The sequence below is a fragment of the Aethalodelphis obliquidens genome, unplaced genomic scaffold, assembly GCF_003676395.1.
Source record: "Aethalodelphis obliquidens isolate GAN/ISIS:26980383/991018 unplaced genomic scaffold, ASM367639v1 scaffold107, whole genome shotgun sequence".
In the NCBI taxonomy this organism is placed as follows: Eukaryota; Metazoa; Chordata; class Mammalia; order Artiodactyla; family Delphinidae; genus Aethalodelphis; species Aethalodelphis obliquidens.
Genome location: NW_020838051.1, coordinates 2321357 through 2346709, shown reverse-complemented (window position 1 = coordinate 2346709; position 25353 = coordinate 2321357). Strand labels below are relative to the sequence as shown.

At 41.7% G+C, this 25353-nt stretch overlaps 1 protein-coding gene and 1 long non-coding RNA gene across 2 annotated transcripts in view; one reads left to right on the top strand and one right to left on the bottom strand.

Annotated features, from left to right (window-relative positions):
- LOC113614891 (uncharacterized) overlaps positions 1–20062 on the bottom strand; it is a 35438-nt gene extending 15376 nt beyond the window's left edge. The window contains exons 1-2 of the long non-coding RNA XR_003430752.1: positions 19665–20062; positions 11027–11466 (exon numbers count right to left, since the gene is read on the bottom strand). This is a non-coding gene — a long non-coding RNA (uncharacterized LOC113614891). The remainder of the gene's footprint in view (positions 1–11026; positions 11467–19664) is intronic.
- A 176-nt stretch (positions 20063–20238) lies between these two features.
- Positions 20239–23277, top strand: SAT1 (spermidine/spermine N1-acetyltransferase 1). Its single transcript, XM_027096743.1, has 6 exons — positions 20239–20524; positions 20751–20802; positions 20893–20976; positions 22392–22493; positions 22588–22628; positions 22757–23277. Exons 1-6 carry the CDS (start codon positions 20459–20461, stop codon positions 22925–22927), a joined length of 516 nt encoding a protein of 171 aa, XP_026952544.1. The 5' UTR covers positions 20239–20458; the 3' UTR covers positions 22928–23277.
- The last annotated feature ends 2076 nt before the right edge of the window (positions 23278–25353 follow it).

Genomic DNA, 25353 nt, shown 5'->3' with positions numbered 1-25353 from the left:
CACACACACACACACACACACACACACACACACACACACACACACACACTGAGAGCAATCTGCTTTAATGTACTAGAATAAATGTCTCAGGCCAAGCCTGCCAGAGTTTGGTTTTGCTATTACAGGGCACATTCAGGGCCCCTCAACGTACTGAAATCTAGTGTTGGGAAACTACGGAAACAGTGTCACTCGCAGGAAGCCCAAATTGAATAATTTAGTGATTGGAGCTGCTCCAATTCTAACTGAAGTCTGTGCCTTCCTGTATGGGACTATAAGCGTTGAGAAACACTCTGGTTGAGGGAGTGGGTGGGACAGAATCAGAGAGGGGTTCACTACTGATGAGGCGTATGCGGGAGACTCAGAAGTCTGTTCAATCATTCCCGGACCGAGAGCCCCATGGAAATCAAGCTGCTTTGAGCGCTTCCTCGTCATGCCCGCAGTGAACCTGCAGATTCTCTGCCTTCCAGCCCCGCCAGCCCACACCACTGAGAACTATCGTCAGCCCATCCGGTCACCGCCAGTTCTCGCACTTTCCCTCCCTAATGCTGACGTCACCATCAACAGGTCTCCGCCCCACGTGCCTCCCCACTTCATCCTTCGTCACCATAGAAACACACAGAGATTCAATGACGTTTGAGGGACTAAGAATACAGATATGAAAAAAAGCACAGTCTTGCACCAGGAGAGGCACACAGCCTACGAGAGCGAGAACACGGAAACAAATCAATATAATACGACGTTAACTGAGGAATATGCAAAATACTCCTGATACAGCAAGAGTGAATTATTCCTGAACAATGTGATTTGGACAGTATTTTCCTCACCCACTATATTAGCTTCCTATTGCTGCTGTAACAAACTACCACAAACTTAGTGGGTTAAAACAACACAGATTGATTATCTTACAGTTCTGGATGTCAGATGTCTAACACACAACTCAGTGGGCTACAATCAAGGTGTGTTGGCAGGGCTGTTTTCTTTCCTGGAGGCTCTTGGAGAGAAATCATTTTAGAATCCCCTGCAAACCAGTTCTGGGGATAGCTTTTACTTGGCCAAGAGGCTCTTACAGTCTCAGATAAAGTCAAGATAATGAATAGGAGGAATTTTTCTGATGAATTCTATCTTAAATTCTTAAAAAATAATCAATAGAGGGCTTCCCTGGTGGCGCAGTGGTTAAGAATCCGCCTGCCAATGCAGGAGACACGGGTTTTAGCCCTGGTCCAGGAAGATCCCATATGCCGCGAAGCAACTAAGCCCGTGCGCCACAACTACTGAGCCCGCGTGCCACAACTACTGAAGCCCACGCGCCTAGAGCCTGTGCTCTGCAGCAAGAGGCCACCGCAATGAGAAGCCCATGCACCACAACGAAGTGTAGCCCCCACTCACCGCAACTAGAGAAACCCTGAGCACATCAACGAAGACCCAACACAGTCAAAAATAAATATAATAAATAAATTTATTAAAATCAATAGAGCCAATATATTAATTTAATCCATTTATTAAGCACCTACTATATGCCAGGTGCTTTGCTGGGTGCTAAGGCTACAAAGATCAAACAGAGAGAGTTCCTGACCTCTAGGAATCCACCACCCAAAGAGGAAAAAACAGAAATGTGGTCAAACGCACTGTGATAACTGCTCCAGTGAATAATGTGCCATAAGATCTCAGAGGAAGCAATATAAATAATGCATTCTGCTGGTATGCAGTGCTGGAGGAGTCTTGGTGAGGAGACAGGATAGTGGCCTGTAGAGCCACAAGAGAAGGTGACATTTGAGAGTTCTTCCCTTAGAGAAAAAGAGACTAAATAACCTAAATTGAATTTTCCAGTTTCATAAATACACTTTTTATAAATAGGCTAAGAACGCTTCCCAAATAATTAAATGGGAACGTGTTTGTTTGTTCTTCTGTCTCACATTATCACACATACCTGGCTAATTAAAATATGTCATTTTAGGGACTTCCTGGTGGTGCAGTGGTAAAGAATCCGCCTTCCAATGCAGGGGACGTGGACCCGATCCCTGGTCAGGGAACTAAGATCCCACATGCCGTGGGGCAACGAAGCCCACGTGCCACAACTACTGAGCTCGTGCACCTCAACGAGAGAGCCCGTGTGCCACAAACTACAGAGCCCACTCGCCCTGGAGCCCGCGCACCACAACTAGAGAGAGAAAACCTGCATGCCGCAACTAGAGAGAAGCCCACGCGCCACAACGAAGAGCCCACACGCCACAACTAAGACCCAACGCAGCCAAAAATAAAATCAAATAATAAAATAATACTAATAAATAAATCGTTAAAAAAAATTAAATGTCATTTTAATTAAAGGCATCCATGGAAGGTGGCCAGGTATCAATGTACCGATGGCCCAACTGCTCATTTCCTGGCAAGCAAGTTCCCTGAGTAACCTACCAAGGTCACCATCATCCCCAACCCAGGTGAAACTTATGCTGGAGGCAACCAGGGCTACGTGTCCTCAGAGGAAATGAGTTGCATAAGCAAGACATCCTTTCGCTGTATTCTCAGAGGACTTAGTTCCACGCCCAGGGAGAAGTAATGTGACTCTCTCGGGATGGTTCAGAGCCAAGCCCCAGACTCCTGAGGGAGAATCATTGCTTGCTAACATGAACTTTGGCCCCGGGTAGACAAATCTCCAAACCATCCCCTTCATACGTCATGTTTGTTCAAGTCAAGACACACGTATCAAATGAGAGAAACTCTGCTTTGATGCTGGAGCCACGAAACTGAAAACGACAGTCTCTGCCACAGAGGGGCTCATGTCTGGCTTCCTGACTCATTTCCCAGATGAGGAAGCTAAGGCTCTGAACTTTCTGGTTTCTTTCTCTGGTCTGTTCATGTCGTACTCTCTTCATTGAGTACTTTCCTCCCTTCCTGGATTCGCAGAGCCCAACTGAAGTCCAACTTCTTCTAAGAGGATTTCCTGACTCCTGTAATCACTAACTTTTACTTTCTCTACATTTCTATTTCACTAAGTCTGTATCTGACAACTTATCACTTAATTATACTTTGCTTTGTATTATTTCTTTAATTATTTAAAGTGTCCATCACGGAACTCCAATGATATTGTAAGCTTCTTGAAGGCAGGAGTCATCATTTAAATTTTGAGTCTGAGCACAAAGTTAATTCTCAATATTTAGTTAAAATTTAACTGATTGGATGATGGAAACCAGCTCTCAAGCAGTAATGGAAGGAGAGGAATGGTAAGCAATGCTCCCACCTTCAAAGGCTGGTTTAGTCCTAACCCAGCCTTCAAAAACCAGCTGCATTGCATTTAAAGAACCTTCCACAAGAGCATAACATAAAAACAAAAGGGTCCACATTACAGATCATATTCACAATCCATCCAATTAAAGATTGAGTCCATCAGAGTAAAAACAAAAAAAGGATGATTTATTATATGGGAGAACCATGTAAATGTCAACCTCAAAAGCTAGCCTCCCAGCATCCTAAATTTAATTTAACCAATCTATTATCCATGCATTCATCTAAACTCTTTGAGATGTTTTTAAATTAAAAATAACTTTTTTTCTTATTGCCATAAAGGATTGTTTTTTCCCCTCCCTCTCTCATCCCTATTCTTGGGGTCTGGCACCTTCTAGGAAAGCTTGATTAACAGAAGTAAGCATTTAGTAGGGAAAGAGACAGCAACTCTTTGTAACATTACAACGCCTGAAAGCACATGAATGTTGGCAGTGGGAAAGGTCTGATTTTTTGTAACCATGGCAAGGGCCTCTTTCTTTTCTCCCCTCTTCTACTTACTTGCAGGATTCAAGCCCAAGGAAATCCTCAATCCTTTTCTAACCCCTGGCCTGTCTCATCCAGAAGGAACCGATGACTGACACCCAGCTGAAGGCTATGGAGTGGAAGAAGTCTGAAGGGCTGCGTTTCCCCTGTGGGCTGTAAAAAGGCAAGTCCACTACTTTCTTCTGGTCTGTGTTGCTCTGTGTCTATATTCTTTTCTCCTGTTACAGTAGAGTTTTTCCCCTGGTACTTCGGCAGAACTTTTTCCCTAGTACACTAGGTTCTGGGAAAGGAAAGGGAAAGGGATAGGGATAGGGATAGGAAAAGGAAAGGAAAGGAGAAGCAAAAGCAAAAGCCCCATCAGGAGCAGGTTATCTGCCACTTGCCTATGTGGGGCAAAGGCTTTTCACATCCTTTATACCCCTCTTCCATCCTATAGTCAGCCAGAACCTGGCACATTGTAGGAAGGCATCTGACAGTGATCTCTTTCACTGCAGAGAAGATATCATTGAAGAATTCCAAAGAACTCATAAGGGAGAAGAGGATTCCCATTGGTAGAACCAGAAAAGCTTATCCAGAGTCTTGAAGGTTCTGTCTTTATTTACTGGCTCCTAAACTTGGCACAGTGCCTGATACCCTGTAATTATATAATAATATGGATTGATGAAATGGCTAAATAGCAGTATGATAGCTACCATGTATTGAGTACTTACCTCAGTGCCTAACACGTTGAAAATCTATAATAAATATTTGTTGAACAAAGAGGGAATAGCAGTAAGGATAATATTATTTGTTGAGAACTTATTGCTCAATTATCTTGTTTAATCCTCACAACAACCATAGGAGATCGGTATTCCCATTATTCCCATTTTACAGATAAGGAAAAATCAGGGTTTACAGGCATTAAGTAACTTTCCCCAAAATCAGAATGGCTAGCAAGAACTTCCCAAATAGCTATTACCAGACGTGCAGTCAATGGTGTCCTTCACCAGAGGGCATAGGCTTATACCCCAGACTTGCCCTGAAAAATTGATGATGCAGGTAGATCTGGGGAAGTAGACTCATGATCCCAGCCATGTATAACAGCAATCGCTGTTGGAATCAGGGGATTCTGCACAGTCAGAGGAACCAAACTGGGAAATGAGAAGGCATCTCGAAAACTAGATGATCACAAGGCCTCAAATCATAATCCTCAAGTTCCCCTCTCATGTACATATTCAGCATTTTCTAAGCCTTCAGCCAATATTTCTCCCTTTCTGGTTTGTTTCCCCATGTGGACAAATGTATTCTACATCTAATTTTTACTTTACTAAATTATAAAGTAATGACACATGGTTCTAACTTAATGGATGTGTTATCCTCAAATGGCTCCCCAACATACTGTAAACAAAATGTTTTGAAATTTGTCATTTCAGAATCCTATATCTGAATGTTAATTTTCCTAATCTAGGACTCTTTTCTATCTCAAGCCAGTAAATAAGGAAACTCTATTTCTACTTCTTTCCTTTCCACTGTGTTTTGGCAAAAATAGATTCAGAACTTATTACTATTTAATTTGATCCTTTCAGGTGGATCTGAGTCTGTCTCATTTATTGGCTAGATCCTTACATACATATCATTCTTATCCACCCGTTGGTCCTGTCCACCATGGAAACAGTAAGTGATAAGGGGACAGAAACAAGCATGAAATTCAAAACCAGATGCAACCTGGTACTGGGGCTACAGGGCCCTTATTTTCTGTAACTGGGGTGGACCATTCCTACTTGCCTGTTCTTGGTATAATACAGTAACGTTAAAGTCAAGATTGGGAGAAAAGACATATCTGGTAAATACTTACCAAAAAAAAGCTGTATTAGCTGTATTTATTTCATAAAAATGTACTTTAAATAAAAAACCACTATAAAAATAAAGAGGCACAAACGTGAGAATAGAAAAAATTCACCATGAAAATATAAAAATTCTGAACTTGCTTGAATTGGCAATTCAATAGAAGAAAAAATATATGGCCAATAAACATATGAAAAGATCAATATCACATTAATAAAATTCAAACCACAATAAGATACCATTTAATACCCATCAGATAAGCAAAAACCATGAAGTGAAATTACCAACTGTTGGTGAGGATGGAGAGCGCTAAGAACTCTCATTCACTGCTGGTAGAAGTTGTGAATGGCAGAATCACTTTGGAGAACAATTTGGCTCTATTTCATAAAGTTGAATCCAAATATTATATGCTTTGACCCAGCATTCCAGTCCTTGGCAAGTACCCTATAAATTACTGCTCCTGTACTCAAGGACATATACAAGAATGTTCATAATAGCATTGTTTGAAATGGCAGGGAGGGAAAAAAGGAAACAATCTAAATGTCTATGAATAGGAAATTTTTTTTAACCTTGAATCCTCTGAGGATGATTTTTTTTTTTTTGTCTGTGTTGGGTCTTCGTAGCTGCACATGGGCTTCTCACTGCAGTGGCTTCTCTTGTTACAGAGCATGGGCTTTAAGCGCACAGGCTTCAGTGGTTATGGCACGTGGGCTCAGTAGTTGTGGCTCGTGGGCTCTAGAACACAGGCTCAGTAGTTATGGCGCACAGGCTTAGTTGCTCCGCGGCATGTGGGATCTTCCCGGACCAGGGCGTGAACCGGTATCCCCTGCACTGGCAGGCGGATTCTCAACCACTGCACCACTAGGGAAGCCCCTGAGGATGAATCTGAATCCAATTCATTCATAATACATTGCACAAATCACGGTTTCAAGGTCAGGACTTTTTTTTTTTGATAGATTTCAATGTTTATAATTTAATATTTCCTTCTTGTATCCCTTTCACACATATGAATAAGCCTAAACATTCCAAATAGGGAAAACATGCACTATTGGATTATTAACTGGAGAAAGCTGTGTAGCTCTCTGTCTTCCACAATGGCTCACAGGGTTGAAATGCCTTGTTGAATTTACCATGGTTCAGGTACTAGCCCTGAGATGCGCAAGTCAGAAACTTGAGTTGTCACTTCACTAAAGGTGAATCTATGTCCTTAGGAAGACTCACATCAACCAAGAGACTGATACATGAAATAAGAATATCAATTTCTTAATTCATAATTAGATGTGAGACTGCTTGGGGGGCATGAGAAACCCGGTCATAATCAGAAAATTTACTGATAAGCAAGGAATCAGTTGCATTCAGCTAAGACACATTCACTAGAACGTAAGCGCCATGAGGACATTTTTGTCTGATTTTTCCACTGCTAAAATTCCAGCGTCTATAACAACACCTGATTCAATAAAAATCTATTAAATGAATGAATAAGGAGAAACGTAAGTATCCATCTCCACAATATGCAAAGACTGATCTCAAGATTCAGCTACTGGAGTTCTTGCATCAGGGTATTCTGATTCCACTACAGTGCCAGAGCAGGAGGCGCCAATTTTGGCGTCTGAGATTCTTTTCCTATGCTTCCAGGACTGATCCTAGTAGATACATTTAGTTGCCTAGACTACAGCTATTCCCTTCTAATTCCTTGCTAACAGCATTCCAATTTTGTTCAGGGCAGCAACGTGCTCAACCTCAAAGAACGAATCACAATTCATCTTGGCCAAACATAGCATCTCTGTTCCCCTGTGCCAAATACTCACTGTCCCAGCCTCCCTTGCAGCCATGGGTAGCCGTATTACCCAGTACTGTCCAATAAGACATAAAGGGAAGACTTCTGGAGTATTCTAGTAAAGATGTTCCTTTCCAGATAAAAAGACAGAGCCTCAGCCAGAGAAAGATTTTAGCTCCTGACCTTTCCTCCCTGTTTAGGATGCAGATGTGAGGAAATGATGCTCGGAGCTACTGCAGCCCTTTTATGTTCAAGAGATGAGTTGAGAATAATTGGCAGAGTGGAAGAGTTTCAAAAGCCCAGTTCCTCTGTAACATGGTTAATTGCTGAACTAGCCCGGAAACTGGCTACCTCCAGTCTTCTAATTGAGTTTTTTAAGTTTTCATGGCTTTAGCTACTGTAAGTAGGTTATTCTGTTAGTTGTAGTCAAAAGCATTCCTAACTGATACAATGATTAAGGTTGTTATAAGATATACCTTTTCTCTTTAGGTATGTTAATACAGTCAGTCAGTTTATAGTCAAATATTAACTGGCCTAGGATACAATTTGAATATCTCTGCTCGATTTTAAATTTCACTTTCAGAGCCTATCCTAATCTCACTGATTTCTAATGCCACTACCCAATGTGACAGCACTGAGCACCTCAGGTCTCCTTTTCCCAACACTCCTTTGCCTGATCTGTTCCTTCTTTCAAATGTATCCAAGTTGTGCCAGGTTGCTGGCACTTCTGAACCAAAATAATCTCTTTTATCATGATAAACAGAAACTGATTTCAATGCTGAATGAATCAGAATATAGTTGATGTTATCAACAAAAGCTACTGAATTCCATTTGTGGGAATCTGGATATCATGCTTATTTATTCTTTATTTCATTCCTTTTTTTTTTTTTTTTTTTGCGGTACGCGGGCCTCTCACTGCTGTGGCCTCTCCTGTTACGGAGCACAGGCTCCAGACGCGCAGGCTCAGTGGCCATGGCTCACGGGCCCAGCCACTCGGCGGCATGCGGGATCCTCCCAGACCGGGGCACGAACCCGTGTCCCCTGCATCGGCAGGCAGACTCTCAACCACTGCGCCACCAGGGAAGCCCTCATTCCATTTTTGAGAGGTAAATATAAAATGTTTTAGGTGTTTCCTTTGGTGATTTCTTTTTTTTTTCATTTCTTAGTTAAGTGGTTTATTAATATTCTTTCCCATTTTCATTTTCACTCTCCTTCAACTTAACAAATATACTCCTTGTCCTTAAAAGCAAGCGAAGACCTATCGTTCATATTTTTAAAGGATTCCAAATTTAAGTTACCTTTAGGAGAAAAAAACAGTCCTTAGTGTTCAAATATACAATTTGAACAAATTGCTTTATTTCCCCTCCCTACTCCTTTTGTGATTTCTTACCTGATAGGCATAAGATATCAGAAACAACAGCAGTCCCACACTTCCTGTTTGTCCCATCTGTTCTTTATTCCTTTTTTCCTCTTTTCCTCTCTTCCCTTGGATTATTTTTTATGAACCCATTTTATCTCCTCTATTGACTTATTAGTTATTCCTTTTTAAGAAATTTAGTCGTTGCTCTGAGCTTTACAATATATAACTTTAACTTATCACAGTTTACTTTAAAGGTTATAGCATTTAACATATAATGTAAGAATCATATAACAATATACGTCCATCCCATCTCTCCCATTCTTTGTGCTCTTGTGCTCATACATTCTACTTCTACAGATGTTATAAATCCCATAATATACTGTTGTTTCTCTTACTTTAAGTAGTTAAGTATCTTTTAAAGACATTAAAAGATGATACAAATAGATGGAGAGATATACCATGTTCTTGGATTGGAAGAATCAACATTGTGAAAATGACTCTACTACACAAAGCAATCTACAGATTCAATGCAATCCCTATCAAACTACCACTGGCATGTTTCACAGAACTAGTACAAAAAATTTCACAATCTGTATGGAAACACAAAAGACCCCGAATAGCCAAAGCAATCTTGAGAACGAAAAACGGAGCTGGAGGAATCAGGCTCCCTGACTTCAGACTATACTACAAAGCTACAGTAATCAAGACAGTATGGTACTGGCACAAAAACAGAAACATAGATCAATGGAACAGGATAGAAAGCCCAGAGATAAACCCACGCACATATGGTCACCTTATCTTTGATAAAGGAGGCAAGAATATACAGTGGAGAAAAGACAGCCTCTTCAATAAGTGGTGCTGGGAAAACTGGACAGCTACATGTAGAAGTATGAAATTAGAACACTCCCTAACACCATACACAAAAATAAACTCAAAATGGATTAAAGACCTAAATGTAAGGCCAGACACTATCAAACTCTTAGAGGAAAACATAGGCAGAACACTCTATGACATACATCACAGCAAGATCCTTTCTGACCCACCTCCTAGAGAGATGGAAATAAAAACAAAAATAAACAAATGGGACCTAATGAAACTTAAAAGTTTTGCACAGCAAAGGAAACTATAAACAAGACCAAAAGACAACCCTCAGAATGGGAGAAAATATTTGCAAATGAAGCAACCGACAAAGGATTAATCTCCAAAATTTACAAGCAGCTCATGCAGCTCAATATCAAAAAAACAAACAACCCAATCCAAAAATGGGCAGAAGACCTAAACAGACACTTCTCCAAAGAAGATATACAGATTGCCAACAAACACATGAAAGGATGCTCGACATCATTAATCATTAGAGAAATGCAAATCAAAACTACAATGAGGTATCATATCACACCTGGCAGAATGGCCATCATCAAAAAATCTAGAAACAATAAATGCTGGAGAGGGTGTGGAGAAAAGGGAACCCTCTTGCACTGTTGGTGGGAATGTAAATTGATACAGCCACTATGGAAAACAGTATGGAGGTTCCTTAAAAAACTAAAAATAGAACTACCATATGACCCAGCAATCCCACAACTGGGCATATACCCTGAGAAAACCAGAGTTCAAAAAGAGTCATGTACAAAATGTTCATTGCAGCTCTATTTACAATAGCCAGGACATGGAAGCAACCTAAATGTCCATCGACAGATGAATGGATAAAGAAGATGTGGCACATATATACAATGGAATATTACTCAGCCATAAAAAGAAACGAAATTGAGTTATTTGTAGTGAGGTGGATGGACCTAGAGTCTGTCATACAGAGTGAAGTAAGTCAGAAAGAGAAAAACAAATACCGTACCCTAAGACATATATACGGAATCTAAAAAAAACAAAAAAGGTCCTGAAGAACCTAGGGGCAAGACAGGAACAAAGACACAGACCTACTAGAGAATGGACTTGAGGATATGGGAGGGAAGGGTAAGCTGTGACAAAATGAGAGAGTGGTATGGACATATATACACTACCAAACGTAAAATAGCTAGCTAGTGAGAAGCAGCCGCATAGCACAGGGAGATCAGCTCGGTGGTTTGTGACCACCTAGAGGGGTGGGATAGGGAGGGTAGGAGGGAGGGAGACACAAGAGGGAAGAGATATGGGAACATATGTATATGTATAACTGATTCACTTTGTTATAAAGCAGAAACTAACACACCATTGTAAAGCAACTATACTCCAATAAAGATGTTTAAAAAATAAAAATAAAATAAAGACATTAAGAACAAGAAAAATGTCTTTTATATGACGCACACATTTACCATTTCTGGTACTCTTCATTCCTTTGCATAGATTCTTGTGTCCATCTGGTATCATTTTCCTTTAACCTGAAGAACTTCTTTTAGCATTCCTTGTGGTACAAGTTCACTAGTGATGAATGCTCTTGGCTTTCGCTTATCTGAAATGTCTTCATTTTGCCTTCATCTTTGAAGGACATTTTCACTGGATATAAAATTCTGGGTTGAAAGCATTCTTCCCATGCTTTAGAGATGTTGTTCCACCATCTTCTGGTTTGCATAGTTTTTGATGAGAAAGCAGTGATTAGTCTTAACTTAAGATTTTCTCTGCATCACTAGTTTTGAGAAATTTGATTCCGCAGTGCCTTGATGTGGTTTTCTTTGTGTTTATGCTGCTTGGCATTCACTGGGATTCTTGGATATGTTTGTTTGTAGTTTTCAACAAATGTGGAACATTCTGGAAGCTGAGTAAGAGAATTATAAAATTGTAAACTGAGCTTCATTGTTATAGAATGCTGAAGGTAAATGAAGAGTACTTAACCACTATTCACAGCTCTTTAACAGCTTTTTGTTTTAAAACCATGGATTCAGAGACTAGATACTGAAAGAAAGTTTGGGACATTGTTCTATCTGCTGTCTTGCCCAGATTCTAAGCACTGTAACTGCATAACTTCCCTCTATTTGGTATAACCTTAAAATATCTGTAAAAAGGAGAAGGGAAAAAAAAGTTGTGTGAATCAGTACGTTCTGCCTAATGCTTTTTCAATATTTTCTCCTGTTTTCACCAAGCCTACCTCTTTAAAAAAGATCTCCACATGTGGTTTAGAGTTGGAGTGTTAATTAGGTCACAGATGAGGTCCACTTTTAGAGACAGGATTGTAAATAATTTATCCTGCATAATGTGTTCTGGATTTGACCTTGTCCACATGATGTCTGGCTAGGCAGATGAAAAACTCCAGGCAGAGTACAATAGGGATTACAATACTGATTACCCAGCCTCTGTGATGATTCCTGATTCTATGATCATTAGAGCAATGTTCCCTCATTGGTTGGCAGATGTTAACAGAATCATTGCACATTTATTATTCATGAGGAAGGTGAAGCTTCATGACAAAGGTCAATGAATAAGAGAATGATCCCTGTGTAACGGCAGGAAGAAAACTGATTTAGGGACAAATCCTTCTCTCTCTGCATTGGACCATTCACAATTATTCTTCCTAATCCAAAAATTGTTACAGTCTTTATTTTACCAAGTAGACAGAAAGGAATAAACATTTAGAGGATAAGTGCTGTATTCTAAGTACTTTACAAAGGGCTTTACAGCAGCATTTAATATTCACAACCTTAGGAGGAGGAAATTATTCTTATTAACTTCATTTGAAAGGTAAGCACACTGAGATGCAAGAACCTTGTCCAAAATCACACAGCTGGAGCCTACCCCGCTCTTTGGTGGGGCTAATGGCAGACTCTGGGAAGGCTCACGCCAAGCAGCACTTCCCAGAACTTCTGCTGCCAGTGACCTTGTCCCCACGGTGAGCCACAGCCACCCCCTGCCTACACAGGAGACCCCCCAACACTAGCAGCCGTGTGGCTGACAGGGTCTTGGTGCTCCGGCTGGGTGCCAGGCCTGTGCCTATGAGGTGGGAGAGCCGAGCTCAGGACATTGGTCCACCAGAGACCTCCCAGCTCCACGTAATATCAAGCAGCGAGAGCTCTCCCAGAGATCTCTGTCTCAATGCTAAGACCCAGATCCACTCAACGGCCATCAAGCTACAGTGCTGGACACCCCATGCCAAACAATGAGCAAGACAGGAACACAAGCCCACCCATGAGCAGAGAGGCTGCCTAACATCATAATAAGGCCACAGACACACCAAAACACACCAGCAGACGTGGACCTGCCCACCAGAAAGTCAAGATCCAGCCTCATCCACCAGAACACAGGCACTAGTCCCCTCCACCAGGAAGCCTACACAACCCACTGAACCAAATTTAGCCACTGGGGACAGACACCAAAAACAACGGGAACTATGAGCCTGCAGCCTGCAAAAAGGAGACCCCAAACACAGTAAGATAAGCAAAATGAGAAGACGGAAAAACACACAGCAGATGAAGGAGCAAGATAAAAACCCACCAGACCTAACAAATGAAGAGGAAATAGGCAGTGAACCTGAAAAAGAATTCAGAATAATGATAGTAAAGATGATCCAAAATCTTGGAAGTTGAAAGGAGGAAGTATAAGAAAAGTTTAACAAGGACCTAGAAGAACTAAAGAGCAAACAAGCAATGATGAACAACACAATAAATGAAATTAAAAATTCTCTAGAAGGGATCAATAGCAGAATAACTGAGACAGAAGAACGGATAAGTGACCTGGAAGATAAAATAGTGGAAATAACTACTGCAGAGAAGAATAAAGAAAAAAGAATGAGAAGAACTGAGGACAGTCTCAGACACCTCTGGGACAACACTAAACGCACCAACATTCGAATTATAGGGGTCCCAGAAGAAGAAGAGAAAAAGTGATTGAGAAAATATTTGAAGAGATTATAGTTGAAAACTTCCCTAATATGGGAAAGGAAACAGTTAATCAAGTCCAGGAAGCACAGAGAGTCTCATACAGGATAAATCCAAGGAGAAACACGCCAAGACACATATTAATCAAAACTGTCAAAAATTAAATACAAAGAAAACATATTAAAAGCAGCAAGGGAAAAACAACAAATAACACACAAGGGAATCCCCATAAGGTTAACAGCTGATCTCTCAGCAGAAACTCTGCAAGCCAGAAGGGACTGGCAGGACATAGTTAAAGTGATGAAGGAGAAAAACCTACAACCAAGATTACTCTACCCAGCAAGGATCTCATTCAGATTCGATGGAGAAATTAAAACCTTTACAGACAAGCAAAAGCTAAGAGAATTCAGCACCACCAAACCAGCTTTACAACAACTGCTAAAGGAACTTCTCTAGGCAGGAAATACAAGAGAAGGAAAAGACCTACAATAACAAACCCAAAACAATTAAGAAAATGGGAATAGGAACATACATATCGATAATTACCTTGAATGTAAATGGATTAAATGCCCCATCCAAAAGACACAGACTGGCTGAATGGATACAAAAACAAGACCTGTATATATGCTGTCTACAAGAGACCCACTTCAGACCCAGGGACACATACAGACTGAAAGTGAGGGGATAGAAAAACATATTCCATGCAAATGGAAATCAAAAGAAAGCTGGAGTAGCAATTCTCATATCAGACAAAATAGACCTTAAAATAAAGACTATGGAGACCTTCAAGATGGCGGAAGAGTAAGATGTGGCAATCACTTGCAAACAAGAGGCCTGATTAACACCTCACTTATTGCTGACCCGGCTCTTTTAATTGCGGCCTAAAGTCATATAATACTTTACATTTATAAATAGAAGTCTTACACTTTTGATGGTCTACCCCAAAGATGAAACAGCTTTCCACGTCCTAAATTATAATTTCTCAAAAAGAAATGTAAGGTAAGGTAAGGTAAAGTAAGGTAAGGTAAGGAAAAAAAAAGAAAAGAAAAGAAAAGAAAAGAATATCTTGGCCCATAATTCAACTATACTTCAATAAAAAATAAATTTTTAAAAAAAGGAAATCTTGGCCCAAAACAAGGTGTTTTCTTGGAGGTGGTTGTATTTATTTATTGATCATTCTCACAGGTTATCACCCATCTGTGATATGTAGCAAGAAAACCACTCTCTGAGAAAGACTCAACTTCTATGACAACTGTGGAACCCAGATGTTATCAAACTTTAGATAATTCAAGCTAGAGCAAGCACATCTAGAGAGTCATCTCAAATTACACTTTCATGTAGTGAGGACCTGAAGTTTTAGAGTGTTTCTCTAGCTCCAGATCAACAAAATTACATCTCTCCTCACCTAGTAATTTCACTTCTAGGAATCTACCTAAGGAAACAATCAGAAACCTGGGCTAAAATTTGGGTAAAAAGATGTTTGTCAAAGTATTAGGGACTCCCCTGGTGGTGCAGTGGTTAAGAATCCACCTGTCAACGCAGGGGACACGGGTTCAATCCCTGGACTGGGAAGATCCCACATGCTGTGGAGCAACTAAGTCCGTGCGCCACAACTACTGAGCCCACGAGCCATAACTACCAAAGCCCGTGTGCCTAGAGCCTGTGCTCCACAATAACAGAAGCCACCGCAATGAGAAGCCCACGCACCACAACAAAGAGTAGCCCCCGCTTGCCACAAGTAGAGAAAGCCCGCACGCAGCAACGAAGACCCAACACAGCCAAAAATAAATAAATAAATAAATTTATTAACAAAACAAAGTATTATTTATCATTGGGAAAAAGCCCTGCATCTTCAACAACAGAATAGTAAAATAAACTTCACAATGGAACTCTAAGGAACCATTATATATATTTTTTAATTTAAATATACCCAGTGACACGGGGAAATACTCCATACTATTAATAGTAATAATGCTAACAATTATGCCAGGTGCTATGCTGGGTATTTTTTTTTTGCCACACTGTGAGGCTTGTGGGATCTTAGTTCCCCAACCAGGGATTGAACCCAGGCCCTCAGCAGTGAGAGCGCAGAGTCCTAACCACTGGACCACTAGGGAATTCCCACTGGGTACTTTATATGTATTACTTCATTTAATACTCACAACAATTAACCATATGAAGGGTACTATTATTATTTACTAATTACAGATTTAGAAATGGTGACTTAACAAGGTTAAGTATTGACACAATCACACAGATGGGGAGTATCTAAGTCCAAAGCTGTAGTAGATAAGAAGCCACTACACTATGCTGCAGGATAGACATTATAGATACATGATACCAATTTTTTGTTATTACATACGCACAACGCACTCAGGTGATTTTTAAATTTTTTTTTTCTCGGTACGCGGGCCTCTCACTGTCGTGGCCTCTCCCGTTGTGGAGCACAGGCTCCGGACGCGCAGGCTCAGCAGCCATGGCTCACGGGCCCAGCCGCTCTGCGGCATGTGGGAGCTTCCCGAACTGGGGCACGAACCCGTGTCCCCTGCATCGGCAGGCGGACTCCCAACCACTGCGCCACCAGGGAAGCCCCTAAAATATTTTTAAATGAGTATTGCAAAGCACAGACCAGTCGGAATGGACACTACAACCAATCAGAATGGAAGCCAGGTGTAAACAACCTAAATGGCCGTCTGATTTCGGTTAGCCTTTGTTGTGTAACAAAGAACCGTAAATTTTAGTGGCTTAAAACAACAATTCTACTCACTCATGATGCTGTGGGTTGATAACATGGACTGGGATCAGTGAGGGGGTTCTTCTGCTGGTCTTGCCTAAGGTCACTTGTGTGGCTGCAATCATTTGACAGCTCAATTGGGACTGAATGGTCCAAGGTGGCATCGCTTACGCATCTGGCCTCACTTACGCATCTCCTCATGAGGTCTTTCATCCTCAAGGAAGCTAGCTCAAGCTTCTTCATATGGCAGCAGCAATGTTCCAAGAGGGTGTGAACAGAAGCTTTAAGATCTCTTGAGGTCTTGCTTAGGAGTTGTACATCACCACTTTTACTGTGTTCTATTGGTCAAGGCAAGTCACAAGGCCAGTCCAAATTCAAGGAGTGGGGACCTCTTATTTATTTGTGTGTTTGTTTATTCATTTATTTATTTATCTATTTATTCATTTATCTATTTGTTTTTTGGCTGCGTTGGGTCTTCCCTGCTGCGTGCGGGCTTACTCTAGTTGCAGCAAGCGGGGCCTACTCTTCATTGCAGTGCGCGGGCTTCTCATTGTGGTGGCTTCTCTTGTTGCCGAGCACAGGCTCCAGGTGCCTGAGCTTCAGTAGTTGTGGCACACGGGCTCAGTAGTTGTGGCTCAAGGGCTCTAGAGTGCAGGCTCAGTAGTTGTGGTGCACAGGCTTAGTTGCTCCATGGCATGTGGGATCTTCCCGGACCAGGGCTCGAACCCGTGTCCCCTGCACTGGCAGGCAGATTCTTAACCACTGCACCACCAGCGAAGTCCTAGATTCTACCTCTTGACGGGAGGAGCTGCAATGAATTTGTGGTTATTTTAATCCACTACACTGTATATACCAACTGAATATCAGCCCTTTATGTATATGTACATAGAAAAAAAGACTGGAAGGAAATCAACCTACTAATAGGGATTATTTTTATTAACTTTTTGTATTTCTTTTTTTATATATAAATTTATCTATTTATTTATTTTTGGCTGTGTTGGGTCTTCGTTGCTGTACATGGGCTTTCTGTAGTTGCAGTGAGTGGGGGCCACTCTTCGTTGCAGTGTGCAGGCTTCTCACTGTCGTGGCTTCTCTTGCTGCGGAGCACGGGCTCTAGGCGTGCAGGCTTCAGTAGTTGTGGCATGTGGGCTCAGTAGTTGTGGCTCGTGGGCTCTAGAGCTCAGGCTCAGTAGTTGTGGCACACGGGCTTAGTTGCTCCGCAGCATGTGGGATCTTCCCGGGCCAGGGCTCGAACCCGTGTCCCCTGCATTGGCAGGCGGATTCTTAACCACTGCGCCACCAGGGAAGCCCCCTTTTTGTATTTCTGCACTTATATTTTCTTAATCAATATGCATTATTTTTATAAACAGAAAAAAAAAAACTATGACACCTTCCATAATAGTTTAAAAGGGCAAGTTGGACAGTTTCACTTTGGCAGGGAAATCAACAGAATTCCTTCTTTCCTAGCTCTACCACTTCCTGGCTGTTGCAATTTTGTAGCCCTCTGAGCCTCTGGTTTTCTCTGTTGCAAACATTGAGCTAACATTAGCTATTTCACAAGACAGTTGATATTAAAGAAGTCAATGAATGTAAAACACCCACGATGTCCCTTGTCTGTTTCCTTTCCTCCTACTCTCCCCCTACTCAGACCTCTTCAGTTATAGGAATTATATTTCTCACAAAGATTAAATTCTGTTGTAGTAAACTACAAACATATCTGCAAAGTAAACTGTATGCCCTGAGGGCTTGTTTCAAAACTTAGTCCTCCTTTATAACCCCCAAGTACCTAGCATAAGAGTCAATAAATAGTTATTGATTTTGTTGACTCATTAGCCAAATAAAAGTTTTCCAAATGCTAGCGAGTTAACCCCTTTTTATGCAGTTTTAAATTTAAATTCCAGTATCAACAGGGGGTAATGTTGGTCCTCCATGGCATCTATCTATTCCTGACAATATAAAACCTAACTTGATTCATAAAGAAAATTCACATTTCTTAGGGTTCTAAGCTTTTACATGTGCAAAAAACGCAATCACAATGAGCTTTTTTTAGCTGCCTGTTTTTCAGAATGGGCTCTCCTTGTCATAATGACAAAGTGAAGCATAAGAGCATGAAACTTAAACTGGAAAAACAGAATAAATAGAAAAAAATTATAGTGTGTTTTAATGAAACAATCATTATTCTAAAAACCTAAGCAGCCCACATTGAAAACGACCTTGTTTTTGCTTCAAGGAGGCAGCTATTATTAGTGCTTAGTCACCTAGTTCTTACTTAACTGTTAGCGGTAACTCGGTAACAAGCTCTCCTGAGTCCTCCCACAAAACAGAACAAAGCAGAGGCAGGAAGGGCCTATGTATGGTCATCTGTGTGCAGTGGTGTCAGGAAAGACACTACCTGAAGTGGCTTTAGGCAGACAAGAATCAATGCTATTTTTAAAGATCTTTGAGAAACACATTTCATAAATTCTCCCAATGACTCACTACGTATGATATCCCCAGAGGGTGGGAAGGGTAACAGTGGAGCTACTTTTGCTTTCTTTTCTACATACAGGATATTGCGAGCAAAGCAGAGAATCACTTGTTGAATGTCGGGGGAGTCATTTGGTGATAATCCACCCTATAGACTGAAAACACGGCAGGCTCCTTTTATGCTTTCTCTTTGACTCATTCCAGAACCCAGGCAGGGCAGCCAAAGCAGGGCCCTCAGAGGACCTGTCTGGAAAGGTGGTTTGTAAAAAGCCAAAAAAAAAAAAAAAAAAAAACAGAAAAACCCTCTATCTGCAAGAGGCTTGAGTACTTGTCCCATTGGGTATAATCCAGGAAGAGCTATACTCTAATCCAACTGTTCTCAAACATTTTACTCTCAGGACATTTAAAAATAATTGAAAAATCCAAAAAGCTTGCCTTCAAAAATTCTAGAAAACATGAGAACACACAAGCACACATTCCTTTAGTCACCAGAGCAATGATGTCATCACACATCTGTAAACTTGTAATTGGTTCGAAATAAAAAGTTTTAAAGGGGATAGGAGAGAAGCACAGGGAATGAGCAAGGAGGGAATATAACAATTTTCAACAGCAATGCAAGCCAGAAGATAGTCAGATATCATCAATATGCTGAACGAAAAAGAACTTCCAACCTCAAACTCGCTAACAGTGAAATAAATCCTTCAAGAACTTTAAGATGAATTTAAAGACATATCTAGACAAGCAAAACAAAAATTTTACAAGAGCAGACCTTCACTAAATGGAAGTATGAAGGAGTGTACCTCAGGCAGAAGGAAAGTGTTTCCACAAGGAAGGTCAGAAATTTAAGAAAAAATAAGGGGAAAAGTAAGAAAGAAAATATTCTGTTAACTCTAAAAATTACCAGCAGAGGGGGGAAAAAATCATTGAGAAATCGAAGTAGCTTACCTTAGGAAATTCTAGAAAACACAATACAAGCACACATTCCTTTAGTCATGAGAGCGATGACGTCATCACACATCAGTTCTCTGGAAAATTTCAGCGAGAGTTAAGAAAGGGAAACGAAATCCTACCATTACTATGAAACTAGTTTTGAAAGGATCTTCGGACCCACAGGGCCCCTCAGACCACCCTATGAGAGCCACTGCTCTAATCCCCTTATCCCCCTATCGCCCAAAGCCAGGTCTCTCCAAGGAAGAAACAGCAAAGTCACTGGGCCAGGGCCAAAAGGGGAACCCCTCTCTTCCTTTTTGCGAAGGTTACTAGGGCACGCTTAGGCTCCGAGGTCGGGCTTTCGGGAAGGCTCCGCCAGGCGCCGCTAGAGGGCGCCGCTAGAGAGCCGCACCTGGCGCCTCACCGCCCGCGCCCCCGCCCGCGCGGGCCGGGTTCACACGGGCGGCCGGAAGAGAGGGCGGTGCCCGGAAGAGGGGGGGGCGGTCGCGGCCTCATTGGACGAGGCGCCGCGGCCTCATTGGACGAGGCGCCTCATTGGACAAGGTGCCTCCGCCTCACGTCCCGGGGCGGGGCTTCTTCGCGCTAAAAAGCGGAGCCGGGCGGCCGAAACGAGTGGTTGCTGCCTCAGTTAGCTGGTGTTCGTGTTTCGTTCGCCGAGGTTTCGTCGGGTCATGGTGCCATCCTGACTGGGAAGAGGACGCTCCCGGGAGACGAATGAGGAACCACCTCCTCTTACTGTTCAAGTACAGGGGCTTGGTCCGCAAAGGGAAGAAAAGCAAAAGAAGAAAATGGCTAAATTCGTGATCCGCCCGGCCACCGCCGCCGACTGCAGTGACATTCTGCGGCTGATCAAGGTAGCGGGAGGCATGGGCTCTCCCTGCGGCGGGCGGTGGGGTCCTGGTCCCCGGTAGGTCCCCCTCTCTCCGCCTGCCTCCCCCAGCCCCGGCCCGGCCGCGCCGCTCCGGGCGAGACTCAGGGTATGAATCCCCGCCCAGCCCACCCCATTCCCCCGAGCTGGCCGGGCCGGAGTCTCACTTAATTTTCTGCTTCTCTTCTTTTCTCTTGTGTACATCAACCCAGGAATTGGCTAAATACGAATACATGGAAGAGCAAGTAATATTAACTGAAAAAGGTAACGCATCAGTGGCGGGGCGGGGGACGAGCGTCCGGTGCCTGCCACCTTCATCGAGGCCAACACTGTCCCTGCTGCCTCTTCTTGCAGATCTGCTAGAAGATGGTTTTGGAGAGCACCCCTTCTACCACTGCCTGGTCGCAGAAGTGCCCAAGGAGCACATGACTCCAGAAGGTAATCGCCCTCTCCTTCCAGAAGCCGGAGAGACCGAGTGTTCTGGAAGACGTAGTGGCTGCTCTGTAGAAGCACTGACAACACAGGCTGAAGTTACTTACTGAGAAGTTGGCCAGAAATACTAGCCAGCCAGTGTTCAGACTACTGAGAAAAAAAAATAGATTGCTGCACTTAATAATAGGGCGGGTTAGAAGAGCTGTTTAAGTATCAGTGCTGTGGAGACCCGGAAAAGTTAGGTATAAAGTCGTTTGTTGTAATTCAGTTTCATAAATGGTTCTTGTTTGACCCTAACGTAACCGTTTTTGTATTTGTGTTAAATTACATTTTTTTCTTTAATTTGTCCCAATCTTCAGGTTACAGTCTCTAGCTTCGCCATGTACATGGCCCTTCCGTGTACATGGATGGGCGGGGAGGTAACTAAAAGATCCTTTACACAATAAAGTAGATGATCATGATAAATGAGGTAAGGCCCTATTATCACACACTTAAAACACGGTAGATCAGAAGCTCCATTGTACTCACTTCCTGTTTGCAAAGGACTATAAAATGGCTAGAAAGTTTAATTTGAAACCTTTGCCTCCAATTGGAATTACAGACACCCATAAAGAAGGAGTCAGATGCTTTTTTCCTTTTTTCTTTGTTTTTTCTTTGTCGTTGTTTTTTCCTTTCTGGTCCTTGGGCAGAAGACGGAGCTAAAGAGGGAAGTTGTTGGGCAGGGGCGGTGGGGGGTGCTTAAGGTTTTTTCTGAGGTCATTTCCTCATACTAGAAAAAATGAGCAGAAAACATAAGGGATGAGGTACTTTCCAGAGGTATATGGATGTTACATCACACCTGGGTACCTCTACTTCTTCCGGCTTAAACATTGGGGAGAGCAAATGGAAAATGTGTGAATTGGAAGGCAAGTTCTGAAATTAAACGTTGCTCTTTTGGCCTGATGTCCTGACCTTAAGGAAGCAGAGTTTCTAAACTACAAATACTTAACTATTCTGAACTGCCGTGTAAACCTGACTTATTCCCAAGTCAAGATACCAGTATATCAGTAGGATGTGAATAATGTGTGTGTTTAGTTTTAAGACCATAGCACTTTCGTTCTGGCAAGTAATGAAAGCATTCTCACTTCCTGAGTGTGAGATCCAGCAGATTGCAGAGTGGCCAGTCCACAGTTTTAGCCTGGTTTCAGCTAGCTCTAATGTGTGCTTTTTGCAAATACATGTTCTAAGAACAGTGAGATCATCCAACAGTGGCCTGGATTGCACTAGCATAAAAGTCAGGAGACAGTCTGGCCCACTGGCTACTTATTTCTGTAATACATGCATGTATGTTTTTTAAAAACTTATGATAGACTTCTGATTTTGCAGCTACAACTTTGACGGATTGTTTTTCATCCATAACTCATGTGATACTCTTATTACAGGACACAGCATTGTTGGTTTTGCCATGTACTATTTTACCTATGACCCATGGATTGGCAAACTGTTGTATCTTGAGGACTTCTTCGTGATGAGTGATTATAGAGGTATGATTGAGTTCAGGGGGGCTGCTCTAAAGAGAAATCAGGGCTTGAAGTCCTTAAAATGACCTTTTAAATGGTACTTCTCTTTCTTTTTTAGGCTTTGGCATAGGATCAGAAATTCTGAAGAATCTAAGCCAGGTATGTCTTGGTGTTTGGTTTCCAAATTTGTAAGGGTTACTGGATTATTTTAACACCTGAATCAAAATTGGGTCTTGGAAAGCAGGTGAAATGTCACTGAGTTTGTGTTTTCCTCTCCTGCGTAACAGGTTGCGATGAAGTGTCGCTGCAGCAGCATGCACTTCTTGGTAGCAGAGTGGAATGAACCATCTATCAACTTCTACAAAAGAAGAGGTGCTTCTGATCTGTCCAGCGAAGAGGGATGGAGACTCTTCAAGATCGACAAGGAGTACTTGCTAAAAATGGCAGCAGAGGAGTGAGGAGTGCTGGTGTAGACAATGACAGCTTCCATTCTATTTTAGAATAAATTCTCAACTTACCTTGCTTTCTATCTTATTTGTAGTGAAATGATAGAATGAGCACCCATTCCAAAGCTTTATTACCAGTGGCGTTGTTGCATGTTTGAAGTAAGGTCTGTTTAAGATGGCAATCCTTGTATGCACGTTGGAGTCAGACTTCTGTTGAACATCTTTAATGAACAGCAAGGTGGTATGATAATGTCTATGAAAAAAACTCCACTCTTGTGAGTCATTTCAATGTGTACAATGTACACACTGGTACTTAGAGTTTCTGTTTTGATTCTTTTTTAATAAACTACCCTTTGATTTAATTGTTTGGTGTAAGCATTTTTACTGATCCTTTATTTCTTAGACATGTTTCTTGCTGTTGAGTGCAAAGTAAAAATGCCCAAGAAACATGATAACTTGACAGTTTTTTAAAAAGTTTTTTCTTGTTTTTTTGTTTTTTGGGGGGTTTTTTTTGTTTTTTTTTTTGTTTGTTTTTTGCGGTACACGGGCCTCTCACTGTTGTGGCCTCTCCCGTTGCAGAGCACAGGCTCCGGACGCGCAGGCTCAGCAGCCATGGCTCACGGGCCTAGCCGCTCCGTGGCATGTGGGTCTTCCTGGACCAGGGCACGAACCCGTGTCCCCTGCATCGGCAGGCGGACTCTCAACCACTGCGCCACCAGGGAAGCCCCTAAAAAGAGTTTTTAACCCAGTTTAAAGTGTCTTATGGTCAGAAGCTGTGTTGTGCTGGTATTCCCAATGTCTAGAAAGAAGCCAGTTGAATCCCAAAGTTTTATATGTAGCAACATATAAAAATATGACTTTATATTGATGACACTACACTTAATCCAACAGAATTTTCAAGAGCTTAGAAACTAAGGCCCACAATGAAAAAGCCTATTTGTTACACCAGTAAAAGAGGTGGAAATGGGTTCTGAAATACTGGAAATTGGGGGAAAAAACATCTTGCCCACAACAGCCTCATCCCACACACAAATACTATTCTGAAGGGAAAGTAGATCACTTTGCTAGTTAGGCAGGAACAAAAATTCCACATTTTTAAAGAAATTTTGTAAACTAAAAGGCTGGAGTTGGACACAGGTACCAGTCAGGGTAATTAGCATCCTATTTGGAGGGCAAGTTTCTGATAACTGTGTTAACACATGGGTTTCTAAGCCGAGAAACAACAGGAGGGCTTAAAACTGCTGGGGGTTGGGGGAGAAGTAAATAGAAGCTTTCTCCAGGACTGAAAATGAAACTCACAGAGGGCTGAGGAGGAGACAGTTTTAGATAGGTGAACTCCTTTTATTACTCATGACACTGACCTAAATTCCTAAACCCACTAATTCCCACAGTAATGAAAGTGGTAGTTAATAACCACTGTACTGATTTCCAAGATTAATGTTTTCCAAAAGAAATCATCACGTAACTGAGAAGCAGTACTCTGTCTTCTTACTGTGTTCTCCAGGAAAGAAACACGGGACTCCTCACTCAAAGCGCGATTTGTCCTGCATCCCTTGGTTTCAGTGTCTATTGTGGCTTCCTAAATTAGAAGGCAGCCATATAAACAAGCAGGATCCTGTACTGTGTTTAACAGGAGCGCTTTGGGATTTATTGGTAGCTCAGAGAGCATGTCATGAAAATAGACTTAGAGTCTGTTCTCAACCAGGGTCCTGCTAGACTGGCGAGTAACTATAGGAGAGAAACGCTGGCAAGCATAAAAAGGGTTAACTAAACACAAGGAGCTTTGTGGGGAAAGAAGACATTTTGAAAATTGTGTTTTGGAAAGTGGGCCTCCTTGAGGAAAACAACTACATGCTGACTGTGGTTAAATATGTGAATAAATTAGATTAACCAAGTGAGTTACAATGTAACTCTTTGTTTTCTCATACTTAGAGCTTAGCCCTAAAGGCCCAGTGTTGTCACCATGAAAGCTTTTAGGAAGTTTTCGTATCCACTTTAAAAAAGTCCCTTGAGTTTAAAATTTAGAAGCTGAAACACCACAGCATCAGCCTACTGAATGTTCAACGCTGTTACAAAGACACCTCTTTAAAAACTGAACTATAAAAACAAATCCATAAAGCTTGAAATCACCAGGCAAGTAAGAAAACACAATCCGGGGAAATTATATGAAAGGAAATAATAAACAATGATAAACCTGGAAAAGGGGGGCAGGGGGAGTCCAGGTAAGCAACACCTCTGTAAAGATAACTTTGAAATTACTATTTTACTAAAATATTATGCCTGACATAATCATTTGGGAAGAACAGTATTTCAGGCCTAAGAACTTGCCAATTATTACATAAGAATATTTTGGGGTTTTCTCTGTGTAGTTAAAAAAAATAACTTATTTGCTAAGTTTATTAGCTCCCTTAAAGAATAATAAAATCAAAATTTTTGAT

What these genes read in the sequence shown, in the direction of transcription:
- SAT1 (XM_027096743.1), top strand. Translation starts at nt 20,459, where the DNA reads ATGGCTAAATTCGTGATCCGCCCGGCCACCGCCGCCGACTGCAGTGAC. An exon ending in AGTAATATTAACTGAAAAAG is followed by an intron (nt 20,803 to 20,892) that starts GTAACGCATCAG and finishes CTCTTCTTGCAG; the next exon opens with ATCTGCTAGAAGATGGTTTT. An exon ending in CGTGATGAGTGATTATAGAG is followed by an intron (nt 22,494 to 22,587) that starts GTATGATTGAGT and finishes TTTCTTTTTTAG; the next exon opens with GCTTTGGCATAGGATCAGAA.